Here is a 21470-nt window from a genome sequence, read left to right as displayed (position 1 = left end):
CTCAAAGAAAAGCTCTTCCGCCAACTACTAATACCCCCCAAACGACGGCTCTTCCGCCAACTACCAATACCCCCCTAACGGCGGCTCTTCCGCCAACTACCAATACCCCCCTAACGGCGGCTCTTCCGCCAGCTACCAATACCCCCCAAACGGCGGCTCTTTCGCCATCTACCAATACCCCCTAAACGGCGGCTCTTTCGCCATCTACCAATACCCCCTAAACGGCGGCTCTTCCATGATCGATGCTCCCACAAGAGCCATGCGCTCGTGGTGCGCGCAATCAAAATGTATGCAATACAGTAAATTATTACGCTACGCTTCTACCGTAACCATAAAAACGTAGGTGCAAAGTTGTAACCACGCCGTAGCGCCCCTGATTTCTCGTTTCTCTTGCCGTTACTAGCGGTACACCGTTCGGTTTCGATTCTAAGCCGACCTCCCAACATTGGATTGCCAAATTTGAAAAAATGGGTCGACCTACAATCGTGTAAATACGTATGTTCCGATTTATCTGTGGTACACATTTGATGGCATTTTCCACATGCCCATGTTGAGAAACCTGTATGCGCAGGTGAACGTGACAATCTGGGACGTCAACGACAATGCACCACGCTTCGAGAGTGCAGTGCTCAAGCTCAGCTTGCCTGAGAATGTGGCCGTTGGTACAGCGACATATGTGGCACAGGCGCACGATGCTGATGCAGGGCGAAATGGCGCGGTGCGCTACACGCTGCTCGAGGCACCCCCAGGTCTCTTTGAACTCGGGTCTCGATCGGGGCGGCTGGCCCTGCTTCGGCCACTGGACTACGAGACGCAGCCTCGCTTGCACCTCGTGTTGGGCGCTGCTGATGGGGGCACTCCAGCGCAGTCGGCCTCTATGACGTTGCTCATTGAGGTGCAGGATGTCAATGACAATCCCCCAGTCTTTGACCGACCTGCGTACAGTGTCAACGTGCTGGAGTCCCTGCCAGTCAACTCGCACTTCTTGCAGGTAAGGCACTGAGTGAGGGCGCTGCAAGTATATAAAGAATAAGAAAGTTTACTTACATCATTGTTCTAATTGTTCACTGTGTGCCGATGTTGTACTAGGAATTGTATTATGTCAATACTGTACAAAAACACCCATTGACACAACATTTGTTTCGGTTCAACAATCAACCCTTGCCTGGAAAGGTTCTATTGGGACCTTGGCCAAACCTTTGTCATCTGCGCAATGTTCTAAAGGCATTCATTGAATTCTTGCATGAGAGCAGCCTGGATTTGAGGCTTTGAAGAGTCTTCGCTGTTCAAATTTCCTCTCCCGTCTCCCTTCCACCCCTCCGACGTCGGCAAGAGGGTAGAAAGGAGATGGGCGACAAAGGTGCGCCGTGCAGAGTGCGTGGTACGAAGGTAAATGTGGCAAAGCGGCTTGCATCGTATTTCTTTTCCTGTATTTCGTGTTCCGTTTCAGCACATTCACCCAGTAGCCAGATCTAATTGTTATAGCCAGTAATGCAGCATGGGAACATTGTAGTGAGTGGCTTATTTTACCTTAGCATACAGTCGAGCCCGACTATATCGAACCCGTTTATATCAAATTATCCCGTATATCGAACAATTTCTAAACACGGTAAATTTACATTGAGAATATATAGCAAAAGTTACTGTTACATCGAACGAAAATAGCAACGACAACCGATATATCAAACTCCATGTGCCTCAAAAGTGCCCCAGCAAGTTGGCTTTCCCTCGCGGCGGCGGGGAAAACTGCCGGCGCCACCCTAGAAAAAGTGGTTTAGACCCGGCTGTGCACGGGCGAACACCCCCCTGCAAAAAATGATCCTGGCCTGCTCGCAGCGCTTACAGCCAATCAGAGGCCGTTGTGCTTTCTCCGAGGCGCGGAGGCGGTAAAAGTGAGCGCCATTTTTTCTTTCTTTATGCTTGTGTGCCTGCTGCTGCCTCTTTTCCTTGAGTCCTCATTCAGCGTGGTCCGTGCTGGTGGTGTTGCCTGTTGGCGCTCTGTGAACTTTCTTGGCGCGCTGTCGTCATGGCTTGTGCAAAGAGGCAGAATTTGCCGTTCGCCGCGAAACTCGAAATCATAAATCGAGTCGAGCGCGGTGAGAAGTGAATATAGAAGGTTGCGGCCTCAGCTGGAGGCTCCGACTCGTTGGACAACGTGGAGGCATGCGTGCTGTCGCAAGCAGCGAAGTCGTTGAAACAGAATAAAATCCAGGACTATTTTGTTCCAAAGTAGGGCACGCAAGTAAGCCATCATATTAATAAAGTACTTTTCTTATTGGTATGTGCCTTTGCGTCATCAAATCCTATAGTGGGCCTATATCGAATCATGCCATATATCGAACTAATAAACGTTTTTTGGCGAGTTCGATATACCCAGGTTCGACTGCACAAACAAAAGTTCACCATAGCAGCTCCTCTTTGTTACATCCGAGTACAGTGGAACTTCGTTGATACGATTCTGCGTAATACGTTTTTCGGGATGATACATCTTTTTTTTCTTTTCCCTGCCAACGCCCCCATAGGAGCAGTGTGTTTTCATGCGGTTGATATGATCGCGTTTTCACCTGAAAGTGGATGATACGACTGCAAACTTTTATTTCTGAAACTTGTAGCTTTATACTCAAGTGTATTAGATATAAATTACATTCCAATGACCCACTAGCGGAAAAACGTGTGCTGCGCGCCAGCGGCGGCAAAACGCACGCCACAAAAGCTGCCGTGAAGCAGGTTTTTCATGCCGTGGGAGGGATCGGTCCTGGACTGATTTAAATTGCCGCGCACCCTGGCGGCAAACGAGCTGCGAGCGAAGCAGACCAATGAGAGCTGCCCCTGCTGTGACGTGCGCGCAGGAAACTGCCGTCATGCAGACTCACCCAACTGCTATTTTCGCACTCGTAGCATCGTTTGCTCGTGCTTGTTTTGGTTGGCTTTTAAGGCGATGATCCCCTGCAGTCTCGCGCAGGCGCGTCATGATCACGCATGTCTATGGATTGCAGTGGCCTAAATCAGTACTTTGAATTTCATTTCGTTCGTGAAAACCTCGTTCAAGCGGACGTACGATCGTCACAGCTTTGGAAGGGCCTTCTAATTTGACGTACTCGGCAGTTCCAATTTCATTTGAGTCCCAGTTTCGTTCTCGAAAAGTTTGTTGAAGCGGAAATTACGAATAAAACGCCTTTGTTATGAAGGGACTTATTTTGGATTACTTTCTATGGGCAGCTGACGAGGAATCGGAAAATCTTCGTTATGGCGGAAATTTCGTTGCAGTGGCACTCGTTTAGGGCATGGGTTCCCAAAGTAGGTTCCGCGGAACCTTGGGGTTCTGCAGGCCCCTGCTCGGGGTTCCGCGAGCCACTGATAAATTTTGCGTGGTTCCGCGTCACCAAGTAGCTAAAACGAAGAAAACGAGGTGCGCTTGATCCACATAACTTCCATTACTCATGCCCGAGTGTCAAAAAAGCACATCACAGCGTGTAACGGCAACGCGCGAACTGCGCAATAAATCCGCAAGCAGCTTGTAGCCATCTAACCTCCGAAAACGGGCGGCGCGCCTAAGCTTTCGCAGTTGAATCTCGGAGGCCGTAATTTACCAGCATGCGCATTTCTCCCATTTGTAGATAGCGTAGTTGCCGATTGCGTGCGCACTGACGTATATGTTGGAGGAATGAAAAATTGAAGAAAAAAAATGCGCGGAGCGTCGCAAGTACGCGCCGCAGAAGGGCAAGAGCGGCGTCAGCGTCCAACCGAAACGAAGCGCGCAGTCTGCATCGTCATGGTCCTCAGCGGAAATATTGCGCGGCACTTGATTGACAGCAACGCGGGAGTGATTCGTGCCTAATTCTGCCCTTAAAGACTTTATTCTTGCGTTTATCGCCGCGCGTAACACCGCATTGGTGGCGTGCTGCATGCCTTCATAAGTGCGTAGTCGCCATCCATGATCACGTCGATAACCACCGCAGTTTCGTCCGCAGCGGTTGCGGCAAACAGTAGTTTCGTTTTCACTCGGTGCGTGCGTCGGCTGCGTGCCTTCACAACTGCGTAGTCGCCATCCATGGTAGCGTCAATAGCGACCGCGATTTCATCCGCACTTCTTGCAGCGAACGGTAGTTTCGTTTTGACTTGGTGCGTGCATCGGCCGCCTGCCTTCTGAACCGCAAGGTCGTCGTCCATGATCGCGTTGATAGCGGCCGCGGTTTCATCCGCAGCGGTTGTGGCAAGAAGTAGTTTTGCTTCGACTCAGTGCAAAGCTATCGAAGATTAAGAGCACCTGCTATATCGCGATGGACAGACAATTTGTTGGCGAGCAGCTGACTGGCGAAAAAATAATCGGGATGTACGCCCGCGAGGCCTTCGCCGCTGCTAGCGTTAATCAGTCACAAGATGATGAGAATTTCAGCTTCCGCACTAGTCTTGTGCTAAATATAAACAGGATTTGCTGATTCATTGCGTAAATAAAGGCGTGTTGACGTAGTTAAGCATTTGTTTATTGTTTTCTTGATACCCTCGATAATTCGACATTCGGTTATTTAGGACATTTTAATTTGGTTAATTGGGGGGGGGGGGGAGTTTCTTGGTGCTTCATGGTGCTTGGCAGGGTTCCCTGGAGCGAACATGCTTGAGAGCCCCTGGTTTAGGGGGATTCGACTCTACTTAATATAATCGTTCTTGTTAATCGGAAGTATGTGGCCACACATCGGTTAATTCAGACAGCTCTTGAAGCTCGGCGAGTACGGAGCACTGCAAAAGAGCAAGAACGGCGCTAGCGTCCAATCGAAACGAAGTGACGGTGTCTACATTATCATAGTTATCAACAGACGTCGTCTGTGAATGACAGGAACGCTGTGACGTTCTGTGCCTTATTGTGCGTTTATAGCCTTTATTCTCGTGTTTCTTGGCACGGATAATACTGCATTAAAGGGCCCCTAAACCACCTCAGATATTTTTTGAACATTTCTAGTAAACACGCACATCGAGTTCAGAATGCTGTCACAATCAATGATGCCAAACGCTGCAACACTACGTGCTGCGGGCGCGCCGCAAAATAAAAAAAAACAATGCCGTCCTCCTCTCCTGGCCTTTCCGGTATCCCCAGCGGTCGTCACGATGTCAGCAGGGTGAATCTGGTGATATCAGCGTCGGGCACGATGCCCATTGGTCGAACAAGAGCCTACGACTTCCGGTTTGTCTGCTAGCAAGTACGCGCGCTCCCTGCTCTTCCTCATAGTGTTGCTCGCTTGTGCACCTTTGCGAATCAGTAATTACAGCGCAATGCAAGTGCCAAATCGCTCGCGCTCCAACACAGTCATGCTTAGCGGTCTGATTAGCTGCGCGAACAGAGTGCGACAGTGTTGGCTTTTCCAGACGTTCGCGCAACACAGGATCTATAGACGAGGCAACCTGAAGTTTGCCCGCACAGCACCAGCGCCGCCCACTCCCCTGGCGGCAGGATGGAAGTGTCGAAGGTCGCCGCCGGGCCGGCGCGCGGCTGTGTTCTCTACGGCGCGAGCGACCGCGTGCGTTGTTTTCGTGACGGCGAGCGCGACCTCATCAACCAGGAAAGGTGGCACGCAATACTGCCGTGTTGTTGATTGCCACAAGAGCCTCAAAAAGTCGAAAGCCGCCTGTGAAGTTCTACAGAATTCCGGAGAGGTGGTACGAGGAGGACAGACGACAAGCGTGGATAACTGCAGTGCGCTGAGTCAAGTAAGTCACGTACTTTCGCATTCGCGTGCAATATCACGGCCGCTCGATAAAAACGCAATATTAATGTGCCTGTATTTAGCGCATGGCCGTTTGTTTAGACGGGTCGCGTAGTTGAATCGTACAGTGAAATCCGCTGTGTTAGCTTAGCGGTAAATGCATACGTGTAGCGCCGCTAAGCTCGACGATGCGAGCTCGATTCCCGGCCACGGCGGCCGCATTTCGATGGGGCGAAATGCAAGAATACAGTTCTTGCCATGTACTTTGATTTTTGTGCACGTTAAAGAACCCCCAGTGGTCAAATTTATTCTTGAGACCCTCCATTACAGCGTGCCTCATAATGATATTGTGCTTTTGGCATGTAAAACCTACGAATTTAATTTATTGTACTGTTCTTTCACTCGCGATGGCAAAGACTGGCTCAAGATAATTATATCCTTTTTCCAAACGCTGCAACTTAAATTCCTAGTTGTACAGGCAACAAATAGGGCCGCACGTTACTTGTCTTTTGTGTGGTGGAATTCCGTATTTAATGCAAGCTGCGGTCATCGCATGCGTCGGTAAGCGGCAGGTCGGTAAGCGGCAGGTCGGTAAGCGGCAGATCGCAAAGCAGCTGCCCGAGACGCGCGCGTTATGTTTGTTGCTTGGCCATGCTTTCTGGGTTCACAATATCCAATCATGCTTTAAATTAATTGCCACCTTGCACATTCTTCCTGCTTCACTCTTCCCGCCAAGAATCTTCGTTTCGTGTAGTAGCCGGCCATTGGTGTGAGCTTACTTTTGCTGCGGCGGGGCATTCGCCCGACGAGAAACTAGATTTGCTTTGGTGAGGCATGTATTGCTAATTCTTGCGCTCGTGCTGCTGGTCCCAAGGTAATCGCTGGTTACCGTGACCTGGGTTCATTTCGCGGAGCAGTTTGTACGAGTGATTTCTCATGACCAGTGAAAAGATACCTTGCTCAATAATGCAATGAGTTGCCATGACTCTAGCATTGAATAAGGCATGATATACTTTAAATATTTATACAGCATGATATAAGGCATTATGCACATATGTAGTACTTACATCGTTAATTAATTGTATTGGCTTATTGGTGCCTAATGCATGTGTTCTTTCTGTTCCGACAGTGCTGATGCCACTCCCTGGAAGCCAAATTGAGAGCAGCCGTGTGTGCGCGCCCAGCGACCAACGAAACCAACCGTAATCGTCACCGTCTCTGCACATCTCTGCAAACATGGATGACCGCTTTGTGACTGCACCATAGAGAAATAAAAGTGACTAAATGACTGAACTCGGTGTGTACCTCTAACTCGATGTCGTATACTATCTTGTTGGACACCTCCGACACGCACTTGGCTTTCACTGTCACATCACCGCCCACAATTTTTCAACACCACACACGTGTGGAAGCAGACGCTCCCCTTTCTTGAGGTTGCCGCCACGAAAAAAACTGTTGGCGTCGGCAACCCTCTTGAAATCGCACCGCAGTCTTTGCATCGCTGTTCAGCAAGCAGGCGATCTGCCGCCGTCGAAAACGGAGCGCCGTGAGCACGAGCAGCGAAGGAAAGCGCGGGCGAAACAATGTAAACAAAGCGGAGACTGCACCGCGGAGCGACCGCGCTGCTTGAAATTTCCACATTGGGGGCGCTGTCAGGAGGCGCAGCAGCGCCTTCAGGCGATCGTTTTCTTGTCTATAGCGGCACGCTTCGCATAAAGGCTGTTTCACATGGTGCGATTTTGCAGTGCGATTTTCGCAGCTGCGATTTCCGCAGCTGCGATTTCCGCAGCTGCGATTTCCGCAGATGCGAAATTCACAACGGCCGTTCACCGCAGCAACAGCGGGTAGCCGAGAAGCGCTGAGTCCACATCCACGTTACCGGCACGGTAACTCGCCGCACGCCGTTTGCCATTCGTGGGCCGCTGTTCGACAGCGGTTTTGCTCGCGAACGGCGAGGTGGCGAGATCCTTGCCGTACATAGAGAGGATCAGACCGGGACTCATTTGTGCGCTGATCGCTCGACGGCACCGATATCATAGCTAGGCCTTTTCCGGTTCCCTTCAAAGCTAAAGTTCCGACAAATGATGAATTGCCGACGCTTGCAAGCCGCAATATTTTCTTATCGTTGTTATCGCTCTTCGCAATAATTGTACACAAAGAAGAAAAATACGCTGATATTAGCGGTGCCGTCGGCTGCGATGTGAGCACAGCCGAGCCGGTCGTCTCCTGTCGTTGTTTTCATTGCCGGTGGCGGAGGCGCGTAGCTTCGCAGTCGTCGATTGGCCCTGTTGACCATACAGTGGGCGGGACGCCGGCCGAACTGCCGTCTACTTCGGACATCTCTCGCGCGGCAGACGATCTACAACACTGTAGGCCGGTTCGCCGTCGGTATAAGTGCCACTAGCGTGGAGGTGCCTTAAGCGGAAGTAGGCAGTGTTTTGATAAGCGCATTGGCGATGACGTAGTGCTTCTCGATGACATTTCGAGAAGCACTCGGCGAGGAGGGGAGACCAGCCGACGAGGAGAGTAGCGAAGGAAAGAGTGAAACGAGCGAGGGCCGTTTTTCGATCATCAAACGCGTTTAACTCCGTTATTACGGCACCATTTCGAAAAATTCTTGCGGCTACGTGTTCGTTGTAGACTCGTGCAAAACTGCAAGACCACAACTAAATTTCGACCTCTGGATGGTTTAGGGGCCCTTTAACACGTGCCTTCATAGCTGCACTCATGGGCGTCTGTTAAAGGAGTGACAGCTGCACTCTTCCGCAGTTCAGTATTCATTTTCTAAGTGAAATTGATTGCAATTCATTACGCTGCAGAAATGAGCAGCGTCAGCTTTTTTGCATGTCTGGAACTGGTTATGACCTCCTCGGATGACTGACTTCTAATCTTGCATAAGGATCGATGGCCTTGTGGCAATGCCAAGCATGCTGTCTTGGCACAGTGCCAGTAACACTGTCGCCAGTAGATGCTGACGTGTGTTCAATGCCAAGGCACACACGAGAATATTACTGCCACTATTTTGGAAAGACTCCATGTGGGCTATGTGCAGCCAGCTGTCTGCTTTTGTAATTTTGCCTGTCTTAAGACCTGCTGCTGTTAAAATGTTTTCCAGTTCAGTCGAATCTCGTTAATTCGAACACGCTGAATTCAAACTTCAGGTTTATTCGAACTGACGCTGTGTTATGTGCATTCCAGTGAGCGAAAATGACCGGTAATTTGAACACGCAGGCATTTGCGACGGTTAATTCGAACATACCATGCTCCGACAATGTTCTCAGCAGTGCGCCAAATCATGCGGCGGCACCTCCGACCAGCATTGCTCTGACCCCTCCATAGAGCAAAAGCTTAGAAAAGAACCCTGAACTCGGCACGCGAAGAAAACAAACCAAAACGAAATGCAGCGGAAATTTTACTTTCTCCCACATGGCAAGGTCGCCATTTCTCGACTCGCCAGAGCATGCGTGTATGTCCCAGCATGGCAGCCAAATGGCAGTGAACCCTTCTTTCTGTTTCCTCTATTTTCTGGTCACATGTTAACCTTGAACGCTGCGGCTGCGGCGTAGAGAGAAGCAATGGTGTAGGCCCAGTCCGGCCAACGCTCGCTTCGCGATAATAGCAGAAAACGAAACTTCAGGGAGTGGGCGAAGTTGGCGCCGCCACAGTGGCGGGCGCGCACGGAGACAGTTGAAGGTGAGGGAGCTACGAGGGAGTTGAGAGGGAGTGCGAGGGGAGCCACCAAAGCGGCAGGGTTGCCGAGGCCAAATCCGCTTCCTTGCCACCCTCCTCCCACACCTTCGACAGTCTCCACGCGCGCCCGTCGCCGGGCGCCAGCTTAGCCCACTCCCTGAAGTTTCATTTTCTGCCATTATCGGGAAGCGAGCTTTGGCTGGCCGGCGTGGGCAGTTTCGTGGTCCTCACTCGCCGCGATATTTCACGACTCGCACAGTTCGTTCATCATGCTATGGGGCATGAATACTTTAAGAATAAGTCCTTCTTTTAATTGGAACTTCTTTTGATTCAAACAAATTTTCGGGCCCCATCGAGTTCGAATTGTCAAGATTCGACTGTGTTTACAACTTCAAGTCAACATTTGCCATGTAGACCCAGCGTATGGAATCGCCTTTCTGAATGGAAAATCGTGGTGTATTTATGAACATGTTGGCTTACATTGTACGATAAGGAATTGTGCTAATGTGTGTTTGCACTGTTATATGTTATATAATCACTGAGCCTGTCGCATTATGTTATTCATTATGCTTGTATTCTGTCCTACTTTTGTTTGTCCACCTATATACAGTCGAACCCACATATAACAATATTCAAGTGCCACAAAAATTCCATTGGTTGCATGAAAAAGAGGCTGTTGTGAGAAAACTATAATGGCGGGCAGGCCAGTGCCCCTCCCCACCATCTTCCTCCATCTGGCTGCTGATAGTGTTGACTCGTTTAACTGTTTAACTCTGCTTCCTGCACGATCTGATCGTGCGTAACAAGTTGCGGCTGGTTCACGAATGGCACTGCTGTAGTAAAACCTCGTTAATTTGGATTTCACAGGACCGAAAAAATGTCCGAATTAACCGTATGGTGAATTATCGAGGGTATCAAGAAAACACTAAACAAATGCTTTCTATGTCAACGCGCTTTTATTTACTGAATGAATTGGCAGAATCCTGTTTCTATTTTGCACAAAAGCAGTGCTGAAGCTGCAATTCTCATCATCTCGTGACTGATTAGCGCTCGCAGTGGGGAAGGCCTCGCGACTTTTCACAGCGTAGCCGCGGCGTGCGTCTTCATCTGAGACACGCTTTTCGCTACCGCGCGCACATCCCATTATTTTTTCACCAGGTCACTGCCCATTTCGATAGACAGTGCTCTTCATCCTCGACAGCCTTGCACTGAGTAAAAACGAAACTTTGCCGCAGCCGCTGTTGACGCGATCCTTGACGGTCGCCTTGGAGTTCTGAAGGTGCGCGGCCGACGCACGCACTGAGTCAAAACGAAACTACCGTTTGCTGTAACTGCAGACGAAACCACGGTCGCTGTCAACACGATCATGAATGATGACTACTCAATTATGAAGGCACGCGGCCGACGCGCTTACCGAATCAAACGAAACTACTGTTCGCCGCAACCGCTGCGGACGAAATTGTGGCCGCTATCGACGCGATCATGCATGGATGGTGGCTACGCAGTCACGAAGGCACGCGGCCAACGCGGTGCTATGCGCGGCGGTGAACGCAAGAATAAAGGCTTTAAAGGCACAAATAGATATGAAGCGTCCTGGCGTTTCCGTTATTCCAGTACGATTTTCACTGTTGATCATGATGACGCGAACTACGTCGCTTCGTTTCGGTGGACGATAACGCCATTTTGGCTTTATTGCGTGGCAAATTTGCGGCGCTCTAATTCTTTCTCTATGGCCCAGCTATCAGCGCATTTGGCCTAGTCCATTCGTGTTTTGGAGGGTGGCGCTGCGCAGACCTATGGGCGCAACCCTTTCGTGTTCGGAGGGGTGGAAGGGCAATGGGACAGGGGCGTGCGAGGCTGGCGATGCGAAGGATAGAAAACAGCGCGCGGTAGCGTGCAACTGCTCAAATTTCTTTTTTTCTTTTTTGTTTACAAGGAGTTCGCATTCCATTCCCTTTCGACATGGACACCCAGCGGCCAGACTTCATCGTTATAACCGATAATGCGGCATGGGGGCATTGTAGTAAGCAGGTTACTGCATTACGGAAAACATACAAAAGTTGACGGTGCAGCAGCTTCTCATTGTTATAACCGATATATTGTTAAAACCGGTATCGTTATAAATGGGTTCGAGTGTATTAACACGTGTTGATTCTTAGCAACATTTTTTTTTCTTGATAATACTGCGTTAGTGGGAACTGTTTTTATGCATCCACTTCCCTGTAAATGTCATTCAACCTTGAAAGTTACTTTGAATCAACCAAAGAGCAATGAATTGCTGTGATTCTTTGCAAGAAATGTACATATTTCTGCGCTGTTAACCTGAGTTTGCTTAGAACTCTGATCACTGCTGCTTCTGGTGCTGCAGGTGAGTGCCACAGATCGGGACACTGGCAACAATGCCCGGCTGACCTTTCGGTTGACAGCGAGCAGCGAGTTTGGCATCTTCCCAAACAGTGGCCTGCTCTACCTCCGTGAGCCACTAGACCGGGAATCCTGCGATTTGCACTGGCTCTCAGTCGTGGTTGTGGACAATGGCAGCCCGGCCATGTCAGCCACAGCCAGTGTGGAAGTGCACGTCCTTGATGCGAACGACAATGCACCCGAGTTCAGTGCCAGTGCCTTGGAGCTGATTGTGCCAGAAAATGTGCCAGCAGGCCACCTGGTTGGTAGACTACAGGCTCGTGACCAGGACACTGGCAGCAATGCTGTGCTTCGCTACAGCCTGCTGCATGCCAACAGCAGCAGCTTTAAGATCGACCCAGCTACTGGTGAGTGCACTATGTAGACCGTAGCATTATGCTTGCACGCCCTCAAGCAATCGCAAGATTTTCACCACAGGGGGCTATACAAAATGAGTTGTACCAGGGACCCTACAGCTGCGCCGCTTGTTCCAAAGTGCTACATTTGCGACTTGACGTACCAAGTTGTGCCAAAACCGCAAAGCTTCCTCAAACTGCACGCGCACTGCTCCAAGATACAGAGTATCACAACAGAGAGTTTCTGTTCAATCCAGCTTTATCATCAAGTCGCAGTAATGTCACTAACCTAGGTTTTGAAGTGGTTAACAGTCGTACAAAGAATGTCGCTGAAGCAAACGTTTCGTCAAGAGTACTCGTCTTTGTCAAGGCACCAACTGTGTTCCTCAGCAGCATTTATGTACATGAAGCTCACTCTCCCCCACACTCAGTGGGTGGGGGAGGAGGAGAATAAGTAAGTAGAAGTCAAATTGTTCCAAAAAGGGGAGGGATGAAAAAAAGGGGGCAGTGTTTAGTTGTTATAGAGATAGAGGAATTTTTAGTTTTATTATAGTGTACTGGCTGAATCTGAAATCAACTTTAAGCACTGACTATGACGGCTTACAAATAAAACCTGTGAAGTATGTAGCAGTCATTGCAGCCCCTTGCTGGCCCATATTTTCAATAAGTCTTTTCAATCTTATCAGCTATTTTTCTGCAGAGAATACAAATGACTAAAGTATCTGTTGTATTCAAAGGTGGTGACAATAAATTTGCTTATTAATAATTAGGGGTGTGTGATTACTCCAATATCACCAAATCGAATAGTGAACGTTCAAATAATTCTACTATTCGATTTTACGAGCACAGTTGCCGACCGATTTTTCGGACTCCGAAAATTCCGACTTGTTGGATATTCCGGACTTCATAACTGCACCATCAGGGTTCCCATAGAGCTAATGCATTTTCACGACCGATTTTTCGGATGAATTTAGGCTCCTAAGTTCTATTTTTCGGACTAAATCGCTCGTTCCGAGCCATTGCTACCCTTTCTTGGAGGCCGCCATGTTGGATTTTTCGCTGGCTTGCCGAGGCTTGGCTCCCAGTGGCCCGCTGTATAGCCTCCAAGATTGGGAGACGCACGAGAGCGCGCGCCATCTTCGTGTCTTGGAGGCCATACCTGCTCTTCCTTAGCTGGCAAAACGCTCTAGAGGATGGCACTTTTTTCTTTTATTCGGTCAGCACTATCATTATAATCACTTTGTGAAATCCGTTATTTATTATTATTATTTTTTTAAAGTTCGGTTTCTATTTTGCACATGGTGTGCGCACCTCGATCGGAGACATGTGTGGCTTTGCATTTATGTGATCGGTGCCACCTCCTGTGCCTCCGCGATCAGCTTCAGCAGCGCGCTGTTGCTGAGCCATTACAGAATTAGCAAGATTACACTTCTCCGCTGGTCTATGCGCCGAATGGGAATGAATAAATGAATGAAATCAACTTTATTCAAGGTCCTGCCAAATGGGAAGACCAGAGCAAGTGACGCGCTGCCAGAGCTGATCGCGGAGGCCACGTGTGAAGTAACGGGGCTCGTTTCTTCTATCTCCGTGGCGATAGTGGAGATTGCCAACGCGGTGACGTTCTTGTCAACTGTATGCGGAGACGTCAGTCTTGCGCAAATTCATGCAAATCTCATTACCTCCAAGCGTCGTATGAGGCTGGGCATTATTAAAGATTTTTTTATGCCACTCTAAGCCTAATAAATTTTCTTTTTTAGGGTGAATGAGTTTTTCGGACTGTTTGATTTTTAGGACTATTTTTCGGTCCCCGCGAAGTCCGGAAAGTCAATTGGCGACTGTATTCGATATAAAGGAGCGCCGAGCACACTGCAGATGAACTGCCCCAGCTGACACAGTAGCGGACTTTGTCAGTGCGAGCGCTCCTCGATGTCGGCCAAATGCAGGAATTGCACACACACAGCGCCCGAACGCCGCAATTCACAAAACTGCGCCGCATAGGCTGGGGCCACCTTTGCCGGTTCAAAGTTTGTCCAGGTTGACAGGATCGATTGAAATCATAACACAACGCGGACAGAGAGAATGGCAATAAAAACAGGGTGTATTTCATGAAGTGCGATGATCGGGCCGTTTAGCTGCCAATGGGCACGCAGATATTGTGTTGGATATGCGGCGACAAACTTCATGTCGCTTCAACAGCTGTCAATCACTGATGAGCTACCCTTACGAACATTTTAGCGGAAAGCAGCGACGGGTTGTGGCCCTTCACCACATCGCCCAGTGGCGAATTTTCGTCATGGCCTCACCATTAGGCCTAATCGGTGCTGCTTCATGAGTAAGTGACTAAAGTTACGGTTGGTGCCAAATCAACACAGATCTATTTGCAGCAGCCGTGCAACACTCGGAAAGCCGACAAACGGCCTCTCTAGCGAAAGCAAGAGGCGGCAGATGCCGCCACTCTCCAGATTTCAGATTCTTTGACAAGTTGCAAACCATGCTGAACTTCATGATGAATTGGCGCCTGCTCTTTACCGTCGACACCAGTTACCAGTGATCGAGTCACGTGATGCGTGGTCCTTTCGAAAGATCTGTTGCGCAGATTGGCCTTACGATAACCCACCTGCCCTAAAGTTGGGATAACCCTCAGGGTTGCCAGATCACTGCAACTACAGATCGCCAAACTAGCTTCTGCAGTAGCTTAACAGTAGCCAAAAGCGAAATTTTAATTAGCCTGAAAGTAGCCAAAAATTATCGTTTTTTGTGACGTAATTCCAGGCATTCTAAATTAATTTTCCGTAAGGAAATATAAATATTAGTTTTTTTCATGGAAAGCATAAGGCTGAGATTAACCAGAGCCTGGCACTAGAGCCACTGAATAAGCCCCCAAAAAGGTGCTAAATAAAATTTCCTGTTCTTGCAAAGTCGTATTGTTAAGTCACGGTTACTTGCCTCGAAGTTTTATTGTGGCTTTATCTGGAGTCTGGAAGAGATATTTTAAATACATGTGCACATAAGTGGCCACAAGATCTGATGTTTAACTCTTTCCCTGCGCACTCGTAGTGCCAGTTCAAGAGTGCAGCAATGCAGGAGTGCAGCAATGCAGGCTCGCAGGCAAATTTATGATAAGGTAAATGTGAACTTCATGATAAGTGCAGTCTAAAGAAAGAATGCAAAAGAAAGAAAAAGTTAAAAAATAGCGATAATCAATAAACTTGCTGAGCTGTGGTATGCATTCAGCATAGTTGTAGCTAATGCCAATTTCACAAAACACAGTTGCAACACAATACACGAAACAGTGCTCGCATCACAGCCGACGGCGCCGTTAATATCAGCGCATTTTCTTTTTTGTGTATAATTATTGTGAAGAGTGACAACAACGCTAAAACATATTGTGACGTCTCGGTTGGGACGACATTTATTCGGTCCGGGAGCTCGTCAGCGAACTAGCGCTGCACCCACGCGAAGATGATGATCATATACACAGGTGAATAGGAGGATAGGTAAAAGTGTGAGGATGATGATGATAGCATACAGATGAGGAAGATGTGCGTAATAAACGCCCACACTAATTCCCCCCCCCCCCCCACGTGAAAGCGGCCATCCTGGCCGGCTGTCAAGGTGTCGAGGCATGCCGCGTGAAAGGCTTCATGCGGGAGACGTGGACAACCTCGGTATTGCGGCAACGGCGGTCTGTGGGGGCGTCAAGAGGAGTGACGCGATAGTTGACAGGCGAAGTCTATCCAAGGACTATGTACGGCCCTATGAACCATGGCTGGAATTTTTCACACAAACCAGGGGTGCGAACTGGAGTCAGGAGCAGGACCTCATCACCAGGGCGAAAAGATACAATGCGATGGCATTCGTCGTAAATATTTTTCCGGTCTTGCTGTCTGGCCTCAGTGTTCAGGCGAGCACGTTGGCGACAGTGTTCGAGTCGGGAAACATACTCTTGGCACGATGATAGAGATGAATTAGCCGTGGAGGTGAAGAATGTAACATCCAGAAAGAAAGTAGGGGAGCGTCCATAAACGAGGTAAAATGGTGAGTAGCCAGTTGTGCGCTACGTGGCTGTATTATAGGCGAAAGTGATGAATAGTCAAAGGACATCCCAGTTTTTGTGGTCTAGTTGGATATAAGCGGCAATCATGTCGGCAAGTGTGCAATGAAACGCTCGGTCAGCCTGTTGGTCTGGGGGTGATAGCTAGACGCTGTCTTGTGGGCGGTGCCGGAGGCTCGAAGAACTTAGTTTAGCAGTTGTGAAAGGAACGCCTTTCCACAGTCACTGAGCAGTACACAAGGAGCAACATGGCGTAGAATAATGGCTTCAAGAATGAAGTGAGCAACTTCCGAAGTAGGAGCCAGTAAGCACAGAAGCTGCCTCAGCGTAGCGTGTCAGATGGTCGACGGCAGTCACTATCCATCGATTGCCAGCAGTAGTGACCGGAAGGGGCCCATAAGCACAGAAGTTGCCTCAGCGTAGCGTGTCAGATGGTCGACGGCAGTCACTATCCATCGATTGCCAGCAGTAGGGACCGGAAGGGGCCCGTAAAGGTCAATCCCAACAACCTCGAATGGCGTTGTGGGGCACGGAATCGGCTGTAATTGGCTGGCAGGAGCAGATGTTGGAAGTTTTCGACGCTGGCAGGGAGAGCAGGAACCGATGTATCTCGCGACGCTAGCAGAGAGGCCAGGCCAGTAGAAATGACTTCGAATGCAGTCATAGGTTTTATGGAACCCAAGGTGGCTAGCTGTCAAATCATCATGAAAGCCGTTGAAGGACACGAAGTCGAAGAGAGCGTGGTAGAACTGGCACCCAGCGTTGCCCGTCAGGATGGTAAATACGGCGATACAGCACGCCATCGTCCAGCTTAAAGTGCGCGAGTTAGCGACGGAGGCGCGCGTTAGGTGGACGAGAAGCCCCAGAGAGGTGATCGATGAAGTGTTGACAATATGGGTCAGCCAGCTGATGAGAGGCGAGTGGCTGATCGTCGTCTAAAGGCAGTTGGTCCATTGAGGCCAGGGAGGAAACCGTAGCAGTGTTGCTCGAACTGGTGACGTGCGAAGCGATTGCAGAGGTTTCGAGCGGGGCCATGGGAAGCGGGCAATGAGAAAGAGCGTCGGCGTCTTGGTGTTTCTTTCCAGACTTCTGGAGGCGTAAAATCCAGCGACCCAGGTGTCCAGACAAGTTCTTGAGTGTGGAAAGCCAGCATAAGGCGTGATGGTCTGTAACGACGGTGAAATGACGGTCGTGGAGATAAGGGCGAAACTTCTGTATCAACCAAACAACAGCCAGGCACTCTTGCTCAGTGATCGTATAGTTCTTTTCGGAAGCGCTGAGTACACGGCTAGATTATGCAACGGCTCTCTTTCGCGAAGAGTTGTCGCATTGTAGAAGAACAGCACCTATACCGCGGCCGCTAGGGTCTGTGTGTAGGAGAGTCGGTGCGGCCTCATCAAAATGGCAAAGCACAGGTGCAGACGTGAGGGCGTCCTTCAAGCGTGCAAACGCCAATTCGCATTCCTGGGACCACAGAAAGGGTACACCGGAAGCTAGTAGCTTGTGTAATGGAGCTGCGATGGAGGCAAAGTTCTGTATAAAATGACGGAAATAAGAGGCGAGGCCAAGGAAACTGTGCAAGTCTTTGGGCCTGTCAGGACGAGGAAAGCGAAGGACTGCAGCAATCTTGTCAGGGTCCGGCTGAATGCCATCCCTGCTCACGACATGACCCAGGATCTTAAAAGGGATACGACACAAAAGTTGGCGGGTGGTTTTTTGTGTCGGAACAAAAGTTGAACTGTTTAAAATGACGAATACAACAAGCTGCTTTGAAAAAAAGAATGAGAAACATCATTTTTTTTTTTCGATTTTCTGTTGCGCCTTGCTTCCAAACGGCGGCTGGCAGAAACTGAAATTTGACGTCATAAGTCCCACCCGCGTGCGGCCAAGGTTGGCCACAGCCGTCGCAGTGTTTTCAGGGGTGTCGGTCCCCTGCAGCGTTTGTTTAACCCCTTTCAGCGATCTTCGCACGTGGTCAGTTCGAAACATTATCCCCGTCGGCGCTCCACACGGGTAGTGCGTCTTACATGCACCTTTTGCGGTCGTTGCTCGGTATTGACGTGTTTGTCGCGGCGGAAGGAAATGCCCAGACATTGCTGTTATAACAGCATCGTCGGTCGTGACACACCGTCGCACGCGTTCCGCAGAGACGAGAAGGTGCGTAACTAACCTTTGGATACCTGCCTGTCAGCCATCATGCCCAGCCTGGAAACCTCTAAAAAATGACTTCATTTGCGCGGACCACTTCATCGACGATAATTATGTGACCAGCCCAGCTGTGCTGAAAAGCCTCAGCATGCCGCTCAAAAGGCAATGCCTAAAGCCTGACGCTGTGCCATCGGTCTTCTCACGCAAACGCAAGGCAGAAATGATCAGCGGCACGTTTGAAAAGAGGAGACGAAAAGGTGTCGGTACTGTTTTGCAGCCTTCTTGAGCAGTCTGAGGGCGAGACTGTGGCGAGATGCCCGAGGCTGGGCACGAAGGCAGTAATGTCTTTAAAAATGTTGGCAAAGCATAGTAACTCAATACAAGGCTAGCGAGTGCGACTCACGAAATCAGACACACACACAGCTTTGCTTCTCCACAGGCTAAAAGCAGGAAAAACTGGGGAGAACGTCAGACAGGTGCTGCCATCTGTCGGTGGGCTGGCGAAGTGCACGTGAGAATCTCTGAGCAATGCATTGCTCGGAGGTACTGATACCTCACAGCAGTTGCTGATAGCATAAACTACTATTCAGTCATCCACGCAGTGCTGAAGTACCCCGCAGCTGCCAGCCTGCCTCGTCTGCGTGCACTCTTGAAAAAGCAAGTTTACAGAGGAAATTACAAATAATTCTTGCACAAGTTCAAAAATGAGCTAAGTGACTACTTCTTTTCGGTGTAATCGCACACTGAGGATTCATTTTCAGCATTTTCGTAAAATTTCCAAATTTTGTGTCCGTATCTCTTTAACAATTGAAGGCAAACGGCATATCTTTCTTTGCAATCAGGCATACGGGATATATATATATGCTGTATATATATGTATATACTTAGTGACATCACCACGCTTTCATATATAAAAAGGAGACCTGTCTAGCAACTCATTCAGTTCATTTTAAGACTGCCATGGGTAGACCACGGAAATTAAAGACACTAGAAGAACAATGTGAATACAATGCTCGACCATGTGCGGTGTTTGATACAGCTTCGCTGGACATTCACGTTCACAGATCACGGATGGCGGCCAATTTTTTTACACTTTTGTTTTTAATTTGTCGGCGCCAGCTGTGGGCACTAAGTGTGGTTTATGGCACAGCGATACTATGCACACAAATCTCTGATGCCACGAGCCATGTCGATACAATCGTACCCGCCAGACGCCGTATCAGACGCTGAATCATACCGTGTCTCTCCTACCTCACAGCAGCAAGTTCAAGTTGTGTTCATTATGCGAGGAAAAGAAAAAACGCACTTGATTCAAAAAGTGGGGGATGCGTTCATTATGCTAGTGCGTTTATTATGGGTGTAAATACGGTATTCAGTAATTATTTTCAAACAACATATCTAATCTACATGCTTCAAAACTGTTGGTACAGGTCACCCATAAAGTGGCCCCTATTTCCTTTAAATATTAAGGCTCTGCTGTTTTTGCTTCTTTCAGCGAAGTGGGGAAAAATTTTCAACATTTCACAATGCCCCTAAACAGGCTGAAGACGAGGGTTTTACAATGTGCATATGAAGTCCTTGAGCACTTTAGTCTCACTGGTAGCGTTCCTGTAAACATCAATGAGGCTTTCTTGCCATGCATTGCACAAACCAAGAGCTTCACTCCATCAGCATTGGGACAGCAATGAGTGCTAAAGGTGTCCCGTATGAGTGTCGTACGAAGATGGTGCAGCAGTGCTGCCAGTGCTGACATTGCTGCTGTTGTGTGTAGGCGATGTGCACAGCCTGGCCACCCTGGATCGTGAGGCCCAGGCCAGTTACGAACTGCTGGTACAAGCTCAAGACCAGGGCACCCCCACACTCTCGAGCACAGCACGGCTGCGGATTCTGGTGTCCGATGAGAATGACAATGCACCAATCTTTGTGGAACCCCTGGACCGCATGCTGAGTGTGCGTGAGCACCAGCCTGCTGGCAGTGAGCTGGTGCAGGTGCGTGCTGTGGATGCCGATGAGGGGCCCAACGGCCAGGTCGTCTACGAGATTGTTCCAGGTTTGGCCTCTTTTCTTACTTGAGCCAACAGAGTTTAATATATTAAACTCTTGTCTTAATCAGAAAGGTCACTTTGAAATCACTCCACACACAGCTATGGCTATCACGGGCCCAATGGTGTATGTCATCCAGTGAGCGGAGCGTTGTTGCCTTCTGGTCTGTTTGAAAATGTGTCTTCCTTTGTGTGTGTGTGTGTGTTTTTTTTTTTTTACAATGAACAGTTTATCTGAATGCATTTCTGCTTGTTACCGTGGTGGGGGCTTGTAGCGATGTCCAAAAATTGGTCAGCGGCTGCAGCCGACTCAGACAGTTTAGTTCATTTCCAATCTAAGACAGGAAAAAGCTTGGTAAGATAAACACATCCTAGTAAATGCCACTTTCTGGCGTGTTCCACAACTGCTCTCTGCACAATATTTTTGTCATTCCCAGTGGCACCTACCTAGTTCACATCAAAAACGTTCATTGAAGAGTGGCACGCAGCTACTGGCACATACCCAGTGACCAAAGTTGCCACCAAAGGGGTTCATTGAAGACCAGCACAGATCGAGTGGCAGATACCCAGTGCCTCAAGTCGGCGTCAAAGAGTTTCTTTGAATAGCGGTACCTACCTAGTCCTACATCTACAGTGAGCCATGTCAGTGTGAAAGGCTCATTGAAGAGCGGCCATGTATGTACACTACACATTGCCACGTACTCAGTGACCCAAGTTGGTCCGATGGTTGGTTTCGAACCCTGTTCCCTCAGCATTCGACCATGGACTACCCAGGCACCTGGTAGGCAGGAAAATTGTTAGATACAAGCATAGATAGATATAAACATTGATATCGTAGAACCTCATTCATATGTTTCGGGAAAAAACCTAGAAAAAACTTACTAACCTAGAAAACGTACGATCGGAAGTCACTAAAAAGAGACTCAACTATAGTTTACATCTACGCAATGCGAAGCACTGTGTGAATCGTTGCAGCACGAGACACCAATATGGTAGGGCTCGAGCAGTCCTAGAGGCACGTTACTGTTTTTATGGCTTCTGCAACGTGCGCTCCTGGAATTCGGCCTGGGTGTGGAGG

At 49.0% G+C, this 21470-nt stretch overlaps 1 protein-coding gene across 3 annotated transcripts in view; it reads left to right on the top strand.

The window, feature by feature from the left end:
* LOC119449354 (protein dachsous) overlaps positions 1 to 21470 on the top strand; it is a 199696-nt gene that overhangs the window by 35719 nt on the left and 142507 nt on the right. For all 3 annotated transcript variants that reach the window (XM_037712521.2, XM_037712520.2, XM_049665182.1), the window contains exons 7-9: positions 572 to 991; positions 11758 to 12160; positions 20122 to 20400. In XM_037712521.2, coding sequence (XP_037568449.1) covers positions 572 to 991; positions 11758 to 12160; positions 20122 to 20400 — 1102 coding nt within the window. The remainder of the gene's footprint in view (positions 1 to 571; positions 992 to 11757; positions 12161 to 20121; positions 20401 to 21470) is intronic.

This window comes from Dermacentor silvarum, chromosome 4 (assembly GCF_013339745.2).
Source record: "Dermacentor silvarum isolate Dsil-2018 chromosome 4, BIME_Dsil_1.4, whole genome shotgun sequence".
NCBI classification, from domain to species: Eukaryota; Metazoa; Arthropoda; class Arachnida; order Ixodida; family Ixodidae; genus Dermacentor; species Dermacentor silvarum.
This window is presented reverse-complemented; position numbering and strand designations above follow the sequence as displayed.